This window comes from Heteronotia binoei, chromosome 15 (genome assembly GCF_032191835.1).
Source record: "Heteronotia binoei isolate CCM8104 ecotype False Entrance Well chromosome 15, APGP_CSIRO_Hbin_v1, whole genome shotgun sequence".
In the NCBI taxonomy this organism is placed as follows: Eukaryota; Metazoa; Chordata; class Lepidosauria; order Squamata; family Gekkonidae; genus Heteronotia; species Heteronotia binoei.
Window position 1 is genome coordinate 19,773,648 of NC_083237.1, and position 21,109 is coordinate 19,794,756.

The 21,109-nt window shown below is 42.1% G+C and overlaps 1 protein-coding gene across 1 annotated transcript; it reads left to right on the forward strand.

Annotated features, from left to right (window-relative positions):
- The first annotated feature begins 387 nt into the window (after positions 1-387).
- Positions 388-20,756, forward strand: LOC132583289 (vomeronasal type-2 receptor 116-like). Its single transcript, XM_060254953.1, has 5 exons — positions 388-651; positions 7,331-8,158; positions 12,927-13,154; positions 19,846-19,894; positions 19,987-20,756. Exons 1-5 carry the CDS (start codon positions 388-390, stop codon positions 20,754-20,756), a joined length of 2,139 nt encoding a protein of 712 aa, XP_060110936.1.
- The last annotated feature ends 353 nt before the right edge of the window (positions 20,757-21,109 follow it).

Consider the following 21,109-nt stretch of genomic DNA (forward strand, 5'->3'; position numbering starts at 1 on the left):
GATAAGCAAAGTACCTCCTTCTTTCACTGGGGTAAAAACAAAGGCCTGTGGGTTCAGTTTACCACATTTGCAGCCTCAGAAGGCTTATCCAGATTTTCTATCACTTGGGAAGCAGTGCCTAAAGTCACAAAGGAACTGTCATCTTTCTTTCTTCAGCTGCAAAAAAGAAAATTTAAAAATGGTTCCATTGTCTCCATGACTGCTCTTGAGTAGTTCAAGAAGCAAAAGCACCTGAATTGTTTATTGTCATTTACAAGAAAGGGCTTAAGCTGCTGAATTTGTTGTAAGGGCTACAGGTATAAGTGGATGGTAACAGTATAATTTATTTTCCACTGTTACACATGAAAATTTCATTGCAGGTTTATCCCTAAAACCTACCATCGCTTCATGGTCTTAACTTTCGCATTTGATGAAATCCGTAAGAATATACAAGTCTTTTCCAACATCTCAATAGAATATGATGAGAGTGACAACATATTCAATACAATGGAAACCAGCGCAAACATTTTGAAGCTCCTGTCGGAAACTCATGGGAATTACAACCATTACCATTGCTACAGCAAGAAAGCGATATCGGCAGTTATAGGTGCTCTCTTCACCCAGAATTCAATTCAGATAGCCAACGTGTTAACAAACTACAAGATCCCACAGGTATGTGTCCTCCGATCAATGCACAGGCATCCCTTGTTAGCAGAGAATTTCAACCCATCCTCCCAAACTGTATCTTTGCCCACACCAGAAGTTGTAAGGCTCAATAGAAAAACTCCTTAAAAGTTGGTGCTAGAAAGTGCCATCAAGTCCCAGACTAGTTATGAGAATCCCATAAGTCTTTGAAGGCAGGAATCATTCAGAGGTGGTTTGCCATTCCCTGCCTCTGTGTAGCAACCCTGGACTGACTTCTTTGGTGGTCTCCCATCTAAATATTAGCCAGGGCCATCCCTGGTTGGTTTCTGAGATTTGACTGGGCTAGCCTGGACCATCCAGGTCAGGGCAGCTTCAAATCTAAGATGATTTTATTCCATCATAACCTTTCATAAACTAGAGCCCATTTCTTCTTATGCATTGTGTTGGGTACCAAGTAGGCAGATGTTTCTATGAGTCCATTTAATGTACTGGAAGATCAGGATTCCTGAGGTCTTCCTAGAACGCCTTTTTAAAATATCTCCCCAGCCCACATTCTTCCACCTTGCATTTTACCTCATCCCCGTAGTTCATTTTAAGACTTGTAGAAATTTCAGAGATCAGGTGGAAGGTTTTGGATTGTGATAATAGTTGAAGCAATAAATTGTTGCACCAAAGATAGAACTCTTGCTTTAAAGATCTGAATGATGCATTTCTCAATACTCAAAAATACATTTCTTTTCCTTACATTTGCTCAGTTGAAAAGATAACAGAAATCAACTTTAGAAGAGTACATAAGTATCAAAACAGTAATTAAAGATTTTATTGCAATATTTGGTGGCAGATTAAATAAACTGCATCAATGATTGTATTATTCTTCCTATAAATTAAACCCATCAACTAAATAAATAAAAATATAACATATATAACAAAAATTGTGGGAAGCCCTCATATAAAAATCTACACTAAAGTTTCCAAATATTAAAAGATATTTCCATACAAAATTCTCATCTATATGCCCTATATTCAAATGTTGATAATCTAGTCAAGTTTATTCAAGCTTAACAGCCCAGGGTTATACATCATTTCAAAAAATTAGAATGAAAACTCACAATAAAACAAGTTTGCTACATCTGTATTGCAGCTTTTGCAGAGGCTACACAGGAGTAATCTTAATCTTGAAGTCTCAAGGATGGTCTCTTCTCAAAGGCTGATAAGGTTGTTAAGTCCTCCATCTATTGGATTATGAGAGGTCCATATATCATTTCAGTGTTGTAAAATAAGTCTTGTAGCAAGAGTAAGGGCGGGTGTGTGTGTGTATTTTCATTGACTATCAGTGTCCAGAAGACAAGCAGATATTTTTATTTTTTTATTTATAAATAAATATTTATAAATATTTTAAAAGGATATAAATAAATAGTTTAAAAGTGCATAATGAAGATTCTATGAAGAACAAAGTAATTACTTCCTCCTGGAGAGGCTTAATAACTGGATAGACTCAAAATATACGGTTAAAAGATACATCATGCAAGCTACACCAGCCATGAGACCCTTTACTTCATCCTTTCTTCAAAAGGTGCTGTGTTGCCCAGCCTATCCCAAATGTAACTTTTTGATGAATAAATCACAGTGTGAGGTCTGTAGAAGCAACAGATATAACATTGAAGACTGTATACCATTGCTTTGCTAAAACAGGAAGATCTAGCTCCACATTCCATTCATTTCTGAGACTTTGCTAGGATAATTGTTAATTGACATCAAACATCTCTATGCTAATCCTGTAGGTTTCATTTTCTGCTTTGATTCTATGAAAGTTCCTGAGAGTAGAAGAGATTCTGAAACACTTAGTGCTGCAGGGCCATGTTTAGAAGCCGACAGAAGCTGCAGTCATCAGTATTGCCATCCAACAGAGGCTGAGAGATTGTATCTGCACCTCAGCTGACAAAATACAAAAACTCATGGTAGTACAGAACAATTCTGACTTATGGGGCAGCTGGCCATTTGAACGTAAGCGTTATTGAGGCACTGCAAGTCCACTCCCTAAGGGCCAAGTTATGCTGTGGCGGAGACAGTGCAGCCAGATGTGTGAGAGGCCGTCACTATGGTAATTCTGCTGGAGTGTGGATTCCTGGCATACTGTCAAGGCAGGGGTGCCATGAGGGAAGGGACAACGCAGACCCACAGGATTGGCCTCAGGAGGGTGCTGCAATACATGACAGTCAGGGGTGGGCAGAGGCATCTCCAAAGAGGTCAATCGCCCTCTCGTCCTGCCCCCTAACAGAAATCTGTGCCAATGACAAGCACATGGTCAGAGTCATGTGTTGCCCTGGCATACCAAAAGGAAATTGGAAACCCACCCAAAACAACATAACACTCAATAGACATAACACTATGATAGCCCTGAGGCCATCAGGAGATGGCGGGATATAATACACAGGTAGTCCCAGCTTGTCAGCATTTTCCATGGACAAGCTCCCAGTAAATACATTTCATCCACACCCTGCCATGGTTCTCCCAACATTGACGCCGGGAACCCACTGGGTGTTGCTCCCCCCACTCTGTGTTCTCGTGTCCTCCCCCCACCCCGCAGTGCCAGATGAACCCTGTTCTGTAGCGGAGACAGAGTTCAAAGTTCCAGGCAGGCACCCATTCCATTAGCACCCCTCCCCCCACACAGGGTAGCCTGAGCACGGATTTGATAAGCTTTCTCTGCATAGAGTGCTCCTAGTGCTAAGGAAGCACTGCCTGCCTGTTTAGTGTTGTTAGTTTTGTATATCTTCTGCCAGTTTTATATTTTATATTACTTCAGCCTCTTAACATCTCAACCAATCAGAGCAAGCTGTTCCCTGATTACTCAAGCTAACTGCTTTGGGCAATCATAGGTGCATTCACCTACCTAAAGAGTTATGCGAGGCCTGAGCAGAAGCTTTTGTAGGGGGGCAGGATTGGGTGCTGGGGAGGGGGATTGGCCAGCCCAAGGTGGGAAGGGATTGGTGCAGCCTGTAATTGGCTCCCTGAGGTGTTTTGAGGCTCCTGATGCCACTCCCATCTATTTTGATGTGGCCATCTATGCCCCAGTTGCACTGCTACCCAGACGCTGCACCCCTCGATCAGCACCTATGGCTGGACGGCTGCTCAGGCACCCCTGCATCAACATAACTCCCATAAGTGCTGTTGTAATGTGACTGACACTGGCGTAACTGGCACTTATGCCAACATAGGTCTTAGTTTCTTTCCAGAGCACTTCTAATAAGAAGTCCAAAGTAAAAACCTTCCCATCTGTCCAAGCTTTCCACAAAAAAAGATTTCTTTTTCATTTTAAAATCTCTATTACTGCAAAGGGCTAATATAGCATGTGGAAATGGGTCAAACTGATCCTGTTGTGACGTTATATACTCTAATTCCCAAAGCACACTTCAGAAGGAACAGAATCAATTTTAGCATGAATCGATTCATATGCAGTATATTTAAGGAGTGGGAACCAAAACAAGAAACCTCTGAAAGAGCCCAAGATGGGTCATCCAACTGACAGAAGCGACCTCGGAAATTAGTACAAATTAAGAGATAGGCTTGACGACATAAATTAAGATCAGGAAAACCAAATGTCCCTTTCTCAAATGGGAACTGCATCCTCTTTAAAGAAATCTGACACAGTGAGTAAAATCATATGAATTTTGAAATGAAATAGTAATGCTCTGGAGACATCTGCAAGGTATATGAACATCCTTTGAAGAGAACACATCTATAATCTAAGGTATACTGTTCATTTTGCTATTGTACCATAAGGATAGATTCATAGAATCATAGAGTTGGAAGGGACCTCTAGGGTCATCTAGTCCAACCCCCTGCACAAACACCTCCCCCTAAATTCACAGGATCTGCATTGCTGTCAGATGGCCATCTAGCCTCTGTTTAATAAACTCCAAGGAAGGAGAGCCCACCACCTCCCGAGGAAGCCTGTTCCACTGAGGAACTGCTCTAATGGTCAGAAAGTTCTTCCTAATGTTGAGCCGGAAACTCTTTTGATTTAATTTCAACGCATTGGTTCTGGTCCTACCTTCCGGGGCCACAGAAAGCTATTTCACACCATCCTCTATATGGCAGCCCTTCAAGTACTTGCAGATGATGATCATATCAACTCTCAGCTGCCTCCTCTCCAGGCTAAACATCCCCAGCTCCTTCAACCTTTCCTCATAGGACTTGGTCTTCAGACCCCTCACCATCTTCATCACCCTCCTTTGGACCCGTTCCAGTTGGTCTATATCCTTCTTAAAATGTGGTGCCCAAAACTGAACACAATACTCCAGGTGAGGTCTTACCAGAGCAGAGTAAAGCGATACCATCACATCACGTGATCTGGACACTATACTTCTGTTGATACAGCCCAAAATTGCAGTTGCCATTTTAGCCACCGCATTACACTCATGTTCAGTGTATGATCCACTAAGACCCCTAGATCCTTTTCGCACATACTACTGCTAAGACAAGTCTCCCTCATCGTATAACCATGCATTGGATTTCTCCTACCTAAATGCAGAACTTTATATTTCTCCCTGTTAAAATTCATTTTATTGATTTTAGCCCAGTTTTCCAGCCTGTCAAGATCATCCTGTATCCTGTTTCTGTCTTCTTCTGTGTTTGCAACCCCTCCCAATTTACTATCATCTGCAAATTTAATAAGCATTCCCTTTATTCCTTCATACAAATCATTGATAAAGATGTTGAACAAAATAGGTTCCAGGAGAGATCCTTGAGGCACTCCACTTGTCACTCCTCTCCAAGGGAATGAGGAACCATTCCCAAGCACTCTTTGGGTGCAATCTGTCAACCAGTTTCAGATCCACCTAACGATAACAGGATCCCAACCACATTTTAACAACTTGTCAACAAGGATAGCATGTGGAATCTTATCAAAAGCCTTACTGAAATCAAGATAAACGATGTCCACAGCATTCCCCTGATCCAGCAAAGTAGTCACTTTCTCAAAAAAAAGAGATCAGGTTAGTCTGACATGATTTGTTCTTGAGAAACCCATGCTGGCTCTTAGTAATCACATCCATTCTTTCTAAATGTTCCGGGACTGACTGTTTGATGATTTGTTCTAAAACTTTTCCAGGTATAGACATCAAGCTGACAGTTCGGTAGTCACCGGGATCGTTGTTTTCCCCCTTCTTGAAGATGGGGACAACATTCGCCTGCCTCCAATCTTCCGGCATCTCTCCTGTTCTCCAAGAATTCTCAAAAATAATAGCCAGAGGCCCAGAAATTACATCTGCAAGCTCTTTTAGAACCATTAAAAGAAACTAGGTGTTTATGTACTACCCCTATGCTGATCCTAGGTTGGAACGTCATACCCTCCTTATATGTTCTGTTTTTGCCATGTTGAGCACCATTTCCCTCAGAAGAGAAGACTGAGGAAAAGTAGGAATTGAGCAGTTCCATCTTTATATTCATGCTTGGTTATAAAGCCCTCCTTCCAATTCCTAAAGGATTCTTTTTTATTTCTCAAGTCTTTAGAGAGCTGTTTATGGAGCCACTTTGGCTTCTTTAGGCTTTTTCCATTTTTTCTTCTCTTAGAAATCGTCTGTGATTGCGCTTTCAGTATTTTGCGTTTAAGAAACTCCCATCCCTCCTCAACCTCCTTCCTCCTAAGTATTTCTGACCATGGGATTTTATCCAGCATAGTTCTAAGTTTATCAAAGTTTGCCTTTCTGAAGTCCAACCTATAAGTCTGACTACATATAGCTTTTCCTTTCCCTAAGACTGCAAATTCCGAAATCACATGATCACTACTGCCCAGGGTGTCCGCTCTTTCCACTTCTTCAATCAGTTCTTCCTTCTTTGGTGCGAATCAAATCCAAGATAGCAGATCCCCTTGTTTCCTTCTTCACTTTCTGAAAAATGTTGTCAACTGAGCTGCCATGCTCAGATTCACATATTTCCTCACGTACATGCCTCCTTCACATATACTGCTACGCCTCCGCCCTTTCTCATTTGCCTGTCCCTTTTAAATAAGTTGTACCCCTGAATCCTAATATTCCAGTTGTGAGTGTCATCCCACCAAGTTTCAGTAAGGCCTATTACATCTTAGTCTCCTTCCTTTATTAGGACTTCCAGTTCCTCCTGTTTGTTTCTCATACTCTGTGCATTAGTGTAGAGACATCGGAATCCACATTTTATGCATCCTGAGGATTTAGTTTCTGTAAAAGCCTGCAGGTTAACATTACCTAGCATGTGGGCCACTCTTTGCAAATCTTTAATGTTCTTATTGTTGCATCAAAGATTACTAAAACTGACCTGCTAACAGACGGGCATTTTGGGGCAGATGCGAGGCATTCCAAATTGGGCCAGCTCAAAAAGAGCTGTCCTGAATTCTCCACACACTCTCCCGTAAGCAGTCCCCATACCGTCTGTAAGGCGGGGAGACAGGGAGGTGCCTCAGAAGCTGGACTGCTTCTTTCAGGGCTAGATGTCAAGGAGGCAATGGTGCCTGGCTCAAGGACTTTCAAAGTGGTAGCTTTTTGAGCTGCTCTCAGGAGCCTGGAGGATGGGGTGAGTATGGGAGGAGGATGGGCGGCAGATGTTGCCATCTGGAGGGATTTTTGGGGTTGATTTCAGAGGCATCTCTGAGTTGGCCCAAAGTGCCGGTCTGTAAGCAGCCTGAGTGTATCATTCTTCATCTAAAACAAGCTTTTCCCACTTGTGTTAGTTGAGTTATGGCTCTTTTGATCCGGTGCTGAGTGACAAAATCAAGTTCCCTTTTTTCAATCGGTTGGTTCCAAATGAAGAGCTTCAGCATACAGGGATTGTTCAGCTGCTTAAGCATTTTGGATGGACATGGGTTGGCCTCATCACGTCTGATGATGAGAATGGAGAAACTTTCCTGCAGTCCCTGAGACCGAGGCTCCTCCAGAACAGCATTTGTATTGCTTTTGTGCAAAAGATGCCAATGTTATTGGAAAGAGCTCCTAATGAACTGAACAAAGGCATATATGATTACCTCTGGCTGAATGAAGTGAATGTAAACCTTGTACACGGGGATGTTCTGACTATGGATCTATTCCGAATGATTCTACATCTGTATGAATCTGATGACTTTCTTCCAATGGAGAGGGTTTGGCTCATAACTGCCCAGTGGGATTTTACAACAATGATTGCAGGAGGCGGCTTCCCTGTACAATCCTTTAATGGTACCTTGTCTTTCTCCCTGCATACAAATGTTGTGCCGGGATTTGAGGACTCTCTTGACCACATCAACCCACACTACGCTGATTTCGCCTACAGGTTCTGGGAAACAGCATTCGATTGTACTCTGCTGACGTTTAAACGAGGAAAGAGAAAATGCACTGAGAGAGAGAAGCTGGTGAGCCTCCCTGGGTCTGTATTTGAAAAAAGGATGTCTGGTGAGAGCTACAGTGTCTATAATGCTGTTTATGCTATAGCACATGCTCTCCAGGCCCTGCATTCATCGACTGCCAAGCGGGCAGCAAGGGGACACCAAGGCAAAAGGAAACTTGGGAACATTCAGCCATGGCAGGTGAGCCTGAGTTCCTTTTCAGTCTCATCTTATTCAAGCATTAGATTCCAAAAACAATTTCTGAATGATTCTTTTATACATTGTGGCATAGATGATTAAGCAAACATTATAGACAGGATTATGCATAGGAAGTTGTTCACTAAAGCAACTGAGAAGATGATGAGAGGAAAGAGGGCCAAATTTAGTGGTCAATGAATATTACTTGGGTGTTCCAGTGAGATTTGAGTCCTGTAACAACTTTGAGACTCGTTTGTAGGATTTTGAAGATTCAAAACTTCCTTCATCAGACCCGAGTAGAAACAGAGATTTCTGCATTTGTTTATTTATGTAATCAAATTTATATCCACCCTCCCCTGATTGGTTCAGGGTGGCTAACAACAGTTAAAAATTAACATAAAATATTAAAGAATAAAATATGCAATGAAAACATTTGCAGTATTCTTCAAATATATTAGAAGTAGGAAACCAGCCAGGGAAGCAGTGGGGCCCTTGGATGACCAAGGGGTAAAAGGATTGCTGAAGGCGATAGGGAAATGGCTGAGAAACTGAATGCATTTTTTGCCTCCGTCTTCAATGTGGAAGATGAGAAGTGTTTGCCCACTCCAGAACCGCTAATTTTGGGAGAGGCGGTGAAAGACCTGAGTCAGGGTTAGAACACTTTCCCTATGGAGAAAGGTTAAAACGCTTGGGGGTCTTTAGGTGGGAGAAACGTCGACTGATGGTAGAGGTTTACAAGATTATACATAGGATAGAGAAGGCAGAGAAAGAAGTACTTTTCTCCCTTTCTCACAATACAAGAACTTGTGGGCACTCAATGAAATTGCTGAGCAGTTGGCTTAGAATGGATAAAAGGAAGTACTTCATCACCCAAAGGGTGATTAACACATGGATTTCGCTGCCACTGGAGGCGGTGGTGGCTTCAAGAATAGCCAGCTTCAAGAGGGGATTGGATGAACATATGGAGCAGATTTCCATTAGTGACTATTAGCCACAGCGTATTGTTGGAACTCTCTGTCTGGGACAGTGATGCTCTGTATTCTTGGTGCTCGGGAGGGGCAACAGTGGGTGGGCATCTAATGTCCTGGCCCCACTGATGGACCTCCTGATGGCACTGGGTTGGGGTTTTTTGGCTGCTGTGTGACACAGAATGTTGGACTGGATGGGCCATTGGCCTGATCCAACATGGCTTCTCTTATGTTCTTATGCTCTCCGAATTTGAGCCAAGGTCGGCCCCATGCAGAGGTTGTACCACTAGTCTATTCTTGAGGCGAGTGTCGCATGAATCACTGTTGCCAAGTCATTGGGTTCCAGGTACGGAACCGACTGCCTTATCTGCCTAAGTTGATAAAATGCAAATTTGGCAGTGACTGCTACCTGGGCCTCCATTGTCAGTGAAGGCTCCAGAAGCACCCTAAGCTCTGGCCCCACAACAATACAACATCTCATCTGAGCATGGACACCGGTACCAGAGCTTGCAATAAACCCAACTTTGCTGCCACATACACCCCGACAACACAATCACTGGACCTAACAGCATTAACTACAGCATCTCAGGCTCATTCACTTTTTCATCTTTTGACATTATATATATGACATTAAATGCCAACAATGCCCTTCAGTTCTCCACATAGGGCAAACAGGACAAACCCTCCACCAAAGAATAAATGGACACAAATCTGACATCAGGAATTACAGAACCGAGAAACCTTTGGGAGAACACTTTAACCTTCCAGAGCATTCAAAGGGTGACCTCAAAGTAACTGTTTTACTGCAAAGGAACTTCAAGAACAGAATGGAGAGACAAATTGCTGAATTATGAATTATTATGAAACTTGGAACACCTCCCCAGGACTAAACAGGGATATTGTGTTTTTTATCTCATTACATATGCTAAACTCACTCTCACTGAGCAGAGTTATACATCCACAGTATTCCAGTGTATTTCTCTTTTAGAATAGTGTATCAGAATTATTTTTTATATTGACATACTCAAAATAGGGATATTGGCTGTTTATCTCATTACATATGTTTAACCAATTTTCACTCTATTTGATTGCGTTTTTCTTTTTTCCCTTTTTTCCCCGAATGACAAATTAGAATGATTTCATGTTAAAAAGTAAATTAGGTGGAGAAGAACATCACTATCCAATGTATTTCTCTTTTAGCTGCATTGACATACTCAAATAGGGATATTACCTGATTCCTCATCTGATGAACTGTGCTTAGAGCACGCGAAAGCTTACATTCTGAATAAAACTTTGTTGGTCTTAAAGGTGATTCTTGACTCTTACTTTATAATAATAATAATAATAATAATAATAATAATAATAATAATAATAATAATAATAATAATAATAATAATAATAATAATAATAATAATAATAATACCTTTTATTTATATCCCACCCTCTCCGCCGAAGCAGGCTCAGGACGGCTAACAACAAAGTTCAAATATACATAATACAAAACATTTTAAACCATAATTAATTAAAACTATTAAAATTCTAAAACAGTAAAATTATATTGTGCTATTGTCTAAATGGCGAACTTAATTAGTAGTTCTAGTCTGCGAAGGCCATTCAAAACAAACTGGTCTTACAAGCCCCGCGGAATTGCTCAAGGTCCCGCAGGGCTCGTGTTTCTTCTGGAAGTTGGTTCCATAGCTGTGGGGCCATAACAGAAAAAGCCCGGTTACGGGTACTTTGGAGTTTTACTTCTTTTGGCCCGAGGATAGGTTCTTCCCTGCTGACCTCAGTGCTCTCTGTGGTTCATGTGGGGAGAGACGGTCCCTAAGGTAGGCAGGTCCTCGGCCATACAGGGCTTTAAAGGTAATGACCAGCACTTTGTAACGAATCCGGTAAGTAACTGGCAGCCAGTGCAGTTCACGCAATCCTGGCCGTATGTGCTCCCACTTTGGGAGCCCCAGCAGTAACCTAGCGGCCACGTTCTGCACTAGCTGCAGCTTCCAGGTTCAGCACAGAGGCAGCCCCATGTAGAGGGCATTACAGTAAACTAATCTCGAGGTGACCGTTGCATGGATCACTGTTGCCAGGTCCCGACGCTCTAGGAAGGGGGCCAACTGCCTCGCCCGCCTCAGATGAAAAAAGGCTGACTTGGCTGTGGCTGCTATCTGGGCCTCCATTGATAATGAAGGCTCCAGTAGAACTCCCAGGCTCTTGATCTGGTGCGCCGCTGTCAGCGGCACCCCGTCGAAAACCGGGAGAGATATTTCTCCTCCCAGAGTGCCCCGACCCAAGCAAAGGACCTCTGTCTTCGCTGGATTCAGTTTCAGCCCACTCAGTCTTAATCAAGTTGCCACGGCCTGCAGTGCCAGGTCCAAATTCCCTGGGACGCATCCAGGCCGGCCATCCATTAGCAAATAGAGCTGGGTGTCATCTGCATATTGGTGACACCCAAGCCCATACCTCCTGGCAATCTGGGCAAAGGGGCGCATATAGATATTAAATAGCATCGGTGATAGAACTGCTCCCTGAGGCACCCCACAATGTAGTGTGCGTCTCTGGGAAAGCTCTCCCCCGATTGCCACCCTTTGTCCCCGATATTCGAGGAAGGAGGAAAGCCATTGTAAGGCCAACCCCTGAACCCCGACATCGGCGAGGCGGTGGGTCAGTAGCCAGTGGTCGACCGTGTCGAACGCAGCCGACAGGTCTAACAACATCAGCACCGCCACACCGCCTCGATCCAGATGCCACTGGAGGTCATCCGCCAAGGCGACCAGCACTGTTTCTGTCCCATGACCTGGACGAAAGCCGGACTGGCAAGGGTCCAGGACGGAAGCGTCATCCAGAAAACCCTGCAACTGCAACGCCACTGTCCTCTCTAAGATTTTACCTAAAAACGGTAGATTCGAGACCGGCCGGTAGTTCGCCAATTCGGCCGGGTCTGCTGTAGTCTTTTTCAGGAGGGGACGGACCAGGGCCTCTTTTAGAGGCGTTGGAAAGCGCCCCTCCAAGAGGGATCTATTTATGATGTCCCGTAAAGGACATCCAAGCTCCCTCAGGCAAGATTTAATCAGACCAACACGGCTGCCCACTTGGATCTCTCTGCGGCAATAGAATGGCAGGAAGACTTTACTGCCTTTCTGTCAAATCTTTTTGCAGCTGTATTTTTAATTTTTCTTTTTCTTTAAAGAAAAAAAGTGCAATAAAGGATAACTCCTGCCCCCCCCCCCCAAGAAATCTGGCGTATAAATTCTTTCGTTGAAGTATATATAGAGAAGGAAGAAATCCGTAACAAGAGTGGTGGCAGATCTACACTTAAGTTTCTATCCAAGGTTTCCACATATCTAAAAATAAACCCATATACATTTGTCCTCTATATAAATCATGTGTTTAAATACTGATAAAGTCATAAGGTCTTAAGTCCATTGGGTTTTATGCCTTTAAGTCCAACAAAATTTGTTAACCACTGGTAATATTCACACACACTAAATAACACACCTTACTACTGGATTTTTACTGTGTGTGAATGGCAAAATCCACTTACAGTGGCCATGTGAAAGCACCTAATATCCTGTGTTCTCTCAGTCAAATGTATTCTGTGTTTTGTAATCGTCCTTGACTTTCAGTATAAAAGGCAGCCTGTGAATGTACTACACAAATAAATTAAAATGTACAAAATCTAGCCAGTTCTTTGTTAAACTGAAAAATAGACTTCAAGGACCAATGGTCAGAATTCTACAGATTGTATAAACACTATTTTCTCAAGATATTTGTCCAATTTTGCAATTGTTTCTCCTTTTATCTAGCTGAATGCTTTTCTACGGAAGGTTCGCTTTAACAATACTGCTGGGGATGAAATTTTCTTTGATGAAAAAGGGGACCTGGTCACAGGACATGATATCATCAATACAATCGCATTCCCCAATGGATCCTTCCAGAGAATCCAGGTTGGAATGATGGCTCCCCAAGCTCCTGTAGGCCAAGAGTTCAGCCTTAATGGAAGTGCCATTGTGTGGAATCCCAAGTTCAAGCAGGTGTGAATTGTTTTACCTGACATCTAAAACAGGGGTCCCAGGGGAGCCATGGCACCCTCCAACATCTTTTGTGGTGCCCACCAAGTGATTTTAGGAAATGGGTGCAGCCAGATAGGGATTTTGCCCAGCAAAGCTTCTGATTGACTATTAGAGATTTGATCGGTTGCGTTGATTTTTTTTAAATGTGTTTTTGCAGTTGCTGTCATCACAGGATGAGGATCTACACTGTATTACTGAAGTTAAGCTGCGTCTATCATTTTGTGGCTGGCTGTGTCTCCAGTGGCAGCCATTCTGTGACACAGCTATTGCTGTGTCCACCATGCCATGTCAGATCTCCAGATGTGCTCACTGTCTCAAAAAGGTTGGGGACCTTAGCTTTAGTTCTCGTGTGAGATACATTGTATTGCTCATCATTAGCTAGGCATCTAGTTAGCTTTCCTATATGAAGTCATTTACATTCCCCTGCTCCACCCTCCTCGACTGATTCAGTAATTGAGGGGGGTGGTTGCCCAGCATCCCTTTTTAATTGTGGGAATCTTGCAAACCTATCAGCTGACTTAGTATGTTAAATTATTGAAGTGTACAATGGGTTTTTTATTGTTTTATTAGTAATTTTAATCTGTTGTGAGCTGCCCTGAGCCCTGTGTGCAGGGAAGGGCAGGAAAAAAATCCAAACAAAGCAACAAACTAACAGACAAACAAACATAAAACAAATAAAATGGATCTCAAAAACTCCTTTGATTCATTATGGGTGTAGTAGACAAAGTACTTTTAGAGAGACTTTGCTTCCATGTTATTGTTTTATTAAAACACCAATATATGCATCTTTAATACTGAGGATTTCAACAGAAAATAATGCCATCCATTCTGCTACACAGATCATTTTAGGACAAAAATTATGGGAGTTCCTACAAATATCTTCCCCAGATTAAGCAGGTCACAGGCATGGAGCCCTTTCTAAAAAGGAGCCCCTGATCAATTCAGGTTGTCATACTTACATTTTTAAAATAATCTGCTGACAATAGCTAGTTACCTCACTTGATAAAAACATGTCTTCTTGGTTAACTGGTTGTCTTATAACGTAAAACATAACATAAAACATAACTCTTGGCACATAGGCTCTGACTTTACTTGTTCAATTCTGGACCATGTGGCATACAATAAAACACTATAGATATGCCCTTGATTAAGACATAAGACTATAGAACAAGAGGCCTCAAGAATCTCTCTAAGCCTTTGTCACTTCACAAAATTTCTTTGTGGTCCAGCATTGTTCCATTGTTTTATTCTGTTCTGTATTATGAGCCAATATGTGTACTTACCTTTCTGACCTCTGAAGAAGACCAATCTAGGTTGAAACGTGTCAGGTCAAGTTGAATGGGTTCCCACTGTGGTTTTATGATTTTACTTAGGATAGAGGCTTACGATGGGCCCTCAAATGGTTTTAATTTCCTACAATTAATACATGAATGTTGGTTTGATTTTTTTACACTTTGTTTTTAATGTTCGTCCCTTTAATTGCATATTAACCTTTTAGGTTTCTTATAATGTAAAACACCATGCAATATTATTTATACTTGAATATCCCCTTAAAAAAAGAAAATATATATATATATATATATATATATATATATATATATATATATATATATATGGGGCGTGAGCAAATTCCAAGTGCAGTCTGGAGTCTAGTCAGAGAATTTAAATTGAAGCCGATTCAGATAGCCGAGTCAGGGAGTGGAGCGAAGAAGTTTTAAAGTTTGAATTTTTTGATGTATAGGATGGCGATGACCATATTTCCTTCCAGTTGTTTTCAGTGAAGTCTTTATTACAGTCTGACTGCCATAGGGTTTGATATTTCATTTTAGTTTTTACTGATCTGTATTTAGCAAAATAGTCTAAATTTCTGAGAGTAATTTATAGCACACCCCTAACGCGGGACCAAAAGTACTCTGGAAGTAAACTAACTCTATTTTGGTGTAAATGCCAGTTACTCCAGTCTAAGTAACTTAAAAAAAAAGTAGTTCCTTGTGCCAGCACCACTCTTTTTCGACTCTGGGGTGACGTTGCTTTCACAATGTTTTCACGGCAGACTTTTTACGGGGTGGTTTGCCATTTGCCAGTCATCTACACTTCCCCTCAGCAAGCTGGGTACTCATTTTGCCGACCTCAGAAAGATTGAAGGTTGAGTCAACCTCGATCCGGCTACCTGAAATTTATGCCAGTGCAAATGGGAGTTACATGAGTGTAAGGGCACTTGTGTGGGCGCCCACTCATGGCTTCAAGCGGAAGGGTGCCACAGCCACATGGTGATGCAACAGAGGTGTAGATGGCCATCCCGGTGCAAGTGGGGGTGGTGTTGGGGGCATGGTCAGAGTTAGCCCACTTCCTAAGACCTTTCTGCCTGGAAATGCTCCCCCCTCCCAATGCAAGAGGTGTGATGCATCTTTGGCTGGATGCGGGTGTGAGCAAAGTCCAAGTGCAGTCTGGGGTCAAGCCAGAGAATTTAAACTGAAGCCAATTCAGATAGCCAAGTCAGGGGTCTGAAAGTTGAATAATGCAAGCTACAGTGTAAGTGCCAGAGTGGACATGAATAATCACAAAAGCAACTTGTTGCTTCCATGGAGAGTCCAGCTCTGAGTGGGAAGCTAAATGGGCCTCCAGTGATGCTCCTATTAGCAAGTGGGGAAGTAATTTATTAGACAATACTGTGATGATTACAATTGATGGTTTCTTTCATTTATTAAGTTTGGTGCTTTTGATTTCTTATATATAAATGAAACAGTGTGGTATTTCTATCTTATCTTATCTTATCTTATCTTATCTTATCTTATCTTATCTTATCTTATCTTATCTTATCTTATCTTATCTTATCTTATCTTATCTTATCTTATCTTATCTTATCTTATCTTATCTTATCTTATCCAATGTTTGTTTGTTAGTTTAAACACACACACACAGATATATACACACAAAATCCCCCCCCCCATCTCCATTGGTGCATTCACAGTACACTAGATAATGCGTGTTACACCCAGATTTTTGCTCCCCACCCCTGCTATAGAGAATGGAGCTCTAGGACTTCTATCATGGTCTACAATATTGAAAGGGAAACAGTGCTTGTTGCCAGTCAATACACAGAAGGCTAGAGGCTGGTTAAGCATTGAGAGAGATGGGACTGCTGTTGGCAGGCCTCCTCTTTAGAAGCTTCTGATTAGACTTTGCTCAGGGATCTCACAGAAAGAAAGAGGCTGCTTGGGAGGAAGTGACATTGAGCTGGATGCAACATCACGTTTCATTCATTCATTCATTCAATTTATACCCTGCCCCAAAATGGGCTCATTTGATCACAATTGCCACTTTAGGTAACACTTTAGGTAATACCCTAAGCTTGAGGTGCAACTCTGGTGCTACCTCCTCCTTCTTTGTGGCTGCTGTTGGGTGGTGATATTTTCTTTTTTAAAAATATGAATGTTTATATTTCTATTTTTAAAGGTCGTAGAAATAAATATTCCAAATGTGAGAGGAGATAGTAAAAGTTAAGAAAACTCATTATTTAGGGTTGCCAAGTCCCTCGCAGACTCTGGCAGGACTGTTTTGGCGTGCACAAAGTTCGTGTGGCAGGATGGCGTCATTCATAAGTGATGTCATCACACCAGTGACATCGGGGGAGGATCCCCCCACCGGCCCTATGTGGGCCAGTGGGTTGGGAACCTCTAGGGTTGGGGAAACTCTGCCTGGCCTGGGAACTTGGCAGTCCTGTCATTACACTATTTTGGAATAGATTATATCAATAAAACAACAAGCAAGATTTTCCCTAGTTGCACTATTTTATTAACAATAAAAGAGTGCATCTTTGGCAGTTTGACAAAAATCTTGTGCTAAATTTGAACCATCCTAAAAGCCTAGTTTATTTCTTAATCATTTGATGATTGCTTTATTCTTTCTAAGTATTTAACTAGCGGAATACTGAATAATAGAAAGCATTAAAACTGTAATCAATATCTTCATCGCCTTTGAATATAAACATTCATATTAAAAAGAGAGAGAAAATGTCACCCTCAAAAGCAGCTGCAAAGGAGGAGGGGGTTTGGGGTATAATGTAGCACCAAAGTTGCCACCTCGAGCTCAGTATTAACTAAAGTGGCAGATGTGATCAAATGAGCCCATTTTAGGGCAGGGTATAAATTGAATGAATGAATGAGTACTTCCTCCCAATCAGATACAAATAGTTTCAAGACATTAAACTATCCCCATAATATGAGTTGTAAACTTGCCATTTCTGCTGAAACCCTTTTAGTGATCTTCTATTTATATAATTAGTTGGTTAGGCATTGCTGCCTATTCAGCCAATTTTTCTTTCCAGATCTCGATTGTAGGGTAGTCTTCAGTCTTCCATTTCATTGCAAATGTTACTCTGGGCAGTTGTCAGCATAGACCTTAGTAAGTCTTAGGAGGTTCTTTCTATATTACCTGACAAGATTGCCAATAACGTAGACCCTGGTCCATCAGAAATTTGGTTTTCAAAATACTTTGGATCTTTTCATGTATATATTTTTAAAAAATATTTGTACAGGCCAACCACATCTGGTAAAAGGTACCTTTTTGCTTCTTTGCATTTCCAGCATGACCTTTTATCATTCTTGTCCATCTTTTCAATGTCTTTTGGGGTAATGTACCATCTGTAGTGCATCTTATACAATTTTCCCTTAGTGCTTGACTGGCCATAAATCCACCTTACTCCATAAGTTCTCCCAGCAATGAAACTATATTGTCTTACTGAAATTTTGCATCCATTTTCTCATGCAGGAGTTAACTTGCTCTTCTTCAGCGTCATATTTAAGCAATAACTTATAAATTCATCCTAATAAATGGTCTTTAGATTGTGAAACATTTTTTTCAAAGTCAGTGAGTCATCGAAATAGAGGGGCACCAAAGAAGAGGTACAAGGACTCCTTGAAGAAATCCCTTGGCACCTGTCGCATCAACCATCACCAGTGGTCTGACCTAGCCTCAGATCGCAAAGCATGGAGGCACACCATCCACCAGGCTGTCTCTTCCTTTGAGAACGCACGCATAGCTGGTCTTGAGGACAAAAGGAGATTGAGGAAGAATCGCGCTGCTACAGCACCAATCCCAAATCAGACTTTTCCCTGCAGCCACTGTGGCCGGATCTGCCTGTCCTGCATTGGTCTTGTCAGCCACCAGCGAGCCTGCAGCAGACGTGGACTACTGCACTGTTCTTAAATCTTCATTCGTGAAGTCAAGCCGAGAGAGAAAGTTCTTTAGTGACATCTCTCTTGGTGCAGATATCATTTTAAAGTCTAGAACAAATTGGAACATTTTATTTATTTATTTAATAAGCTTATATTCTGCCTTTTCCCACAAACAGGCTCAAGGCGGATCACAACATATAAAATTAGCAATAAAAACCTACATATCAAAGTTAAAACACCATTATATTGCCTTTCCCTCTTCTTTGCTCTCTTGCAGTGTCTTGATCACACCTTGCAAGTTTATTACACCAGTATAAATGATAAACTCATTGTTCCTCCTTCCATAATTATTGTAATAGGCATGTACTAGCAACATTATTGGCAGGATTATGGGGCAGATTCCCCCCCACCCTCACATTTCCCAATTTTAATCAAGTTTTCTCTAATCATATGTCTTTTAACTAGGGTTATGTTTCTTTTATATAGATTTGTTTGATCCAGAGATAATTGTGTAGTTCATCATAAAGTCTTAGAGGGGTTGAGTGGGAGACACTCACATCCTTGACCTGGATGTGACATCCCATCTCACAGCTGTCCCCTAAAACAGCACCGTGAGCTAGAAAATCTGGTGCAACATTATTTCCATTGCAAACTTTTTTGTGTGTGTGGCTCCTATTAGGTGGTACCTTATTCAAAGTGCGTCGAGAGCTGCCAACCTGGAACCAGCAAAATTATTGTGGAGGGGGAAGAAATCTGTTGCTATAAATGTACTCCGTGTCCTGAAGGAATGATTTCAGTCCATGTGGGTAAGGATGAGTATGAAAAAATACAATAAAATGCAGAGCTGTTAAACTTGGGATAAATCTAATTCCATCACTAATCCTAGTAGCTGGGGTAGTTGCTAAGTGCTGAAATTCTTATCTGTGAGAACTAGGTTTGCTTCCTCACTCCTCCACATGCAACTGCTGGATTGACCTTGGCTAACTCATAACTTTTTCAGAGGCTGTTTCTTTTAAGAGCAGTTTCATAGCCCACCTACTTTGCAGGGTGTCTGTTGTGGGGAAGGGAAGGGGAAGGAGATTGTAAGCAGCAATGGCTCAAGGGCGTATGGTGCCCTAGGCAGACTGGTAGTCTGCTTCCCCCTCCACAGCGCCCCCACACCTCCCCTCCATGGTGCTGCAACACCACTCCCACCACCTCCTCCTTCCCTTCCCCACCCCAGGTCTATTCAAATGCCTGGAAGGGCAATTGAGCATCACTCCTGGGCTGTCTAAAGGTGCCCCCCTCCTTCCGATTTGCCCTCCTTCTCCTGATCTGCCTAATTAACAGAATTATATCCTTTAATCTGCCTTGAGCATCATTGAAAATGGTGGGCTATAAATAAGCTAAATAAACTAATTGAATGATGATCATTGGAATAATGAAGATGGATAAAACTCAGTTAAATTTGAAGAAAATCTGTGTCTTATTTTTAGATGCTGACCAATGTAAGAAGTGCCCAGAAGATCAGTATCCAAATGAAAGGCAAGATCAATGCATTCCCCGAAACGTCAGTTACTTATCCTATAGAGAACCCTTGGGAGCAGTTCTGGCTTCTTTGGCTCTTTTTCTTTCAGTGATCTCCATTGTGGTGATGGGGCTCTTCATTCTGCACTGGGACACGCCCATTGTCAAAGCCAACAACAGGAGCATCACCTGCACCCTCCTCACCTCTCTCTTGCTTGGCTTCCTTTCCTCTCTTCTATTTATGGGTCAGCCTGGGAAGGTGATTTGCCTTCTGAGACAAACAGTGTTTGGCATCACCTCCTGTCTCTCGGTTTCCTGTGTGTTGGCCAAAACCATCACTGTAGTTCTGGTCTTCATGGCTACCCAGCCTGGAAACAGCATCCTGAAATGGGCAGGGAAGAGGCTGGCAACATCCGTCATCGTTCTCGGTTGCCTCATTCAAACTTTGATTTGCACTGTGTGGATCATCATCTCTCCCCCTTTCCCAGAGCTTGACCTGCACTCCCAGATCAGTCAGATTACAGTGCAATGCAATGAAGGCTCAGAGATCATGTTCTATGTTGTCCTGGGCTACATGGGCCTTCTGGCCGTCATCAGCTTCATTGTGGCATACCTAGCCAGAAGGCTGCCTGACAGTTTCAATGAAGCCAAGCTGATCACCTTCAGCATGCTGTTGTTCTGCACTGTGTGGGTGTCCTTCATCCCAGTTTACTTGAGCACCAAGGGGAGATACATGGTGGCCGTGGAGATCTTCTCCATCTTGGCCTCTGGTTCTGGTTTGCTGGGTTGCATTTTCCTCCCCAAATGCTACATTATTGTTTTGAGACCTCAGTTGAACACCAAGGAGAAAGTAGTTCGGAAAAAGAATGGTCTCACTTAGTTCACTTTGGGCTCTCTCTCTCTCAATGTAGTTCTCTTATGATTTCTCCCTTAATCTTAATCTAGGACTCCAAAGTGAAGTTGCAAGACAGCAATGTGTGGGTTAACCTTGATTTTAATACACAACTGATCTGAATAATCACATTTTCAGCTATCTTTTAAAATGTGGGTTTCTACTAATGGCATTTCAAATGTGACCATCTCCCTCCCCCCCCCCCAACAAGTGTCTCAACCTATTAAGGGCTTGTTTGATGCTGTTCAGCATTAAGGGTTGTTCCCAGTCCCAAAACTCTACTTTGGGAATAACTCTTTATCTTTCACCCTTAATGCTTCCAGTTATTCCCACTTGCATTC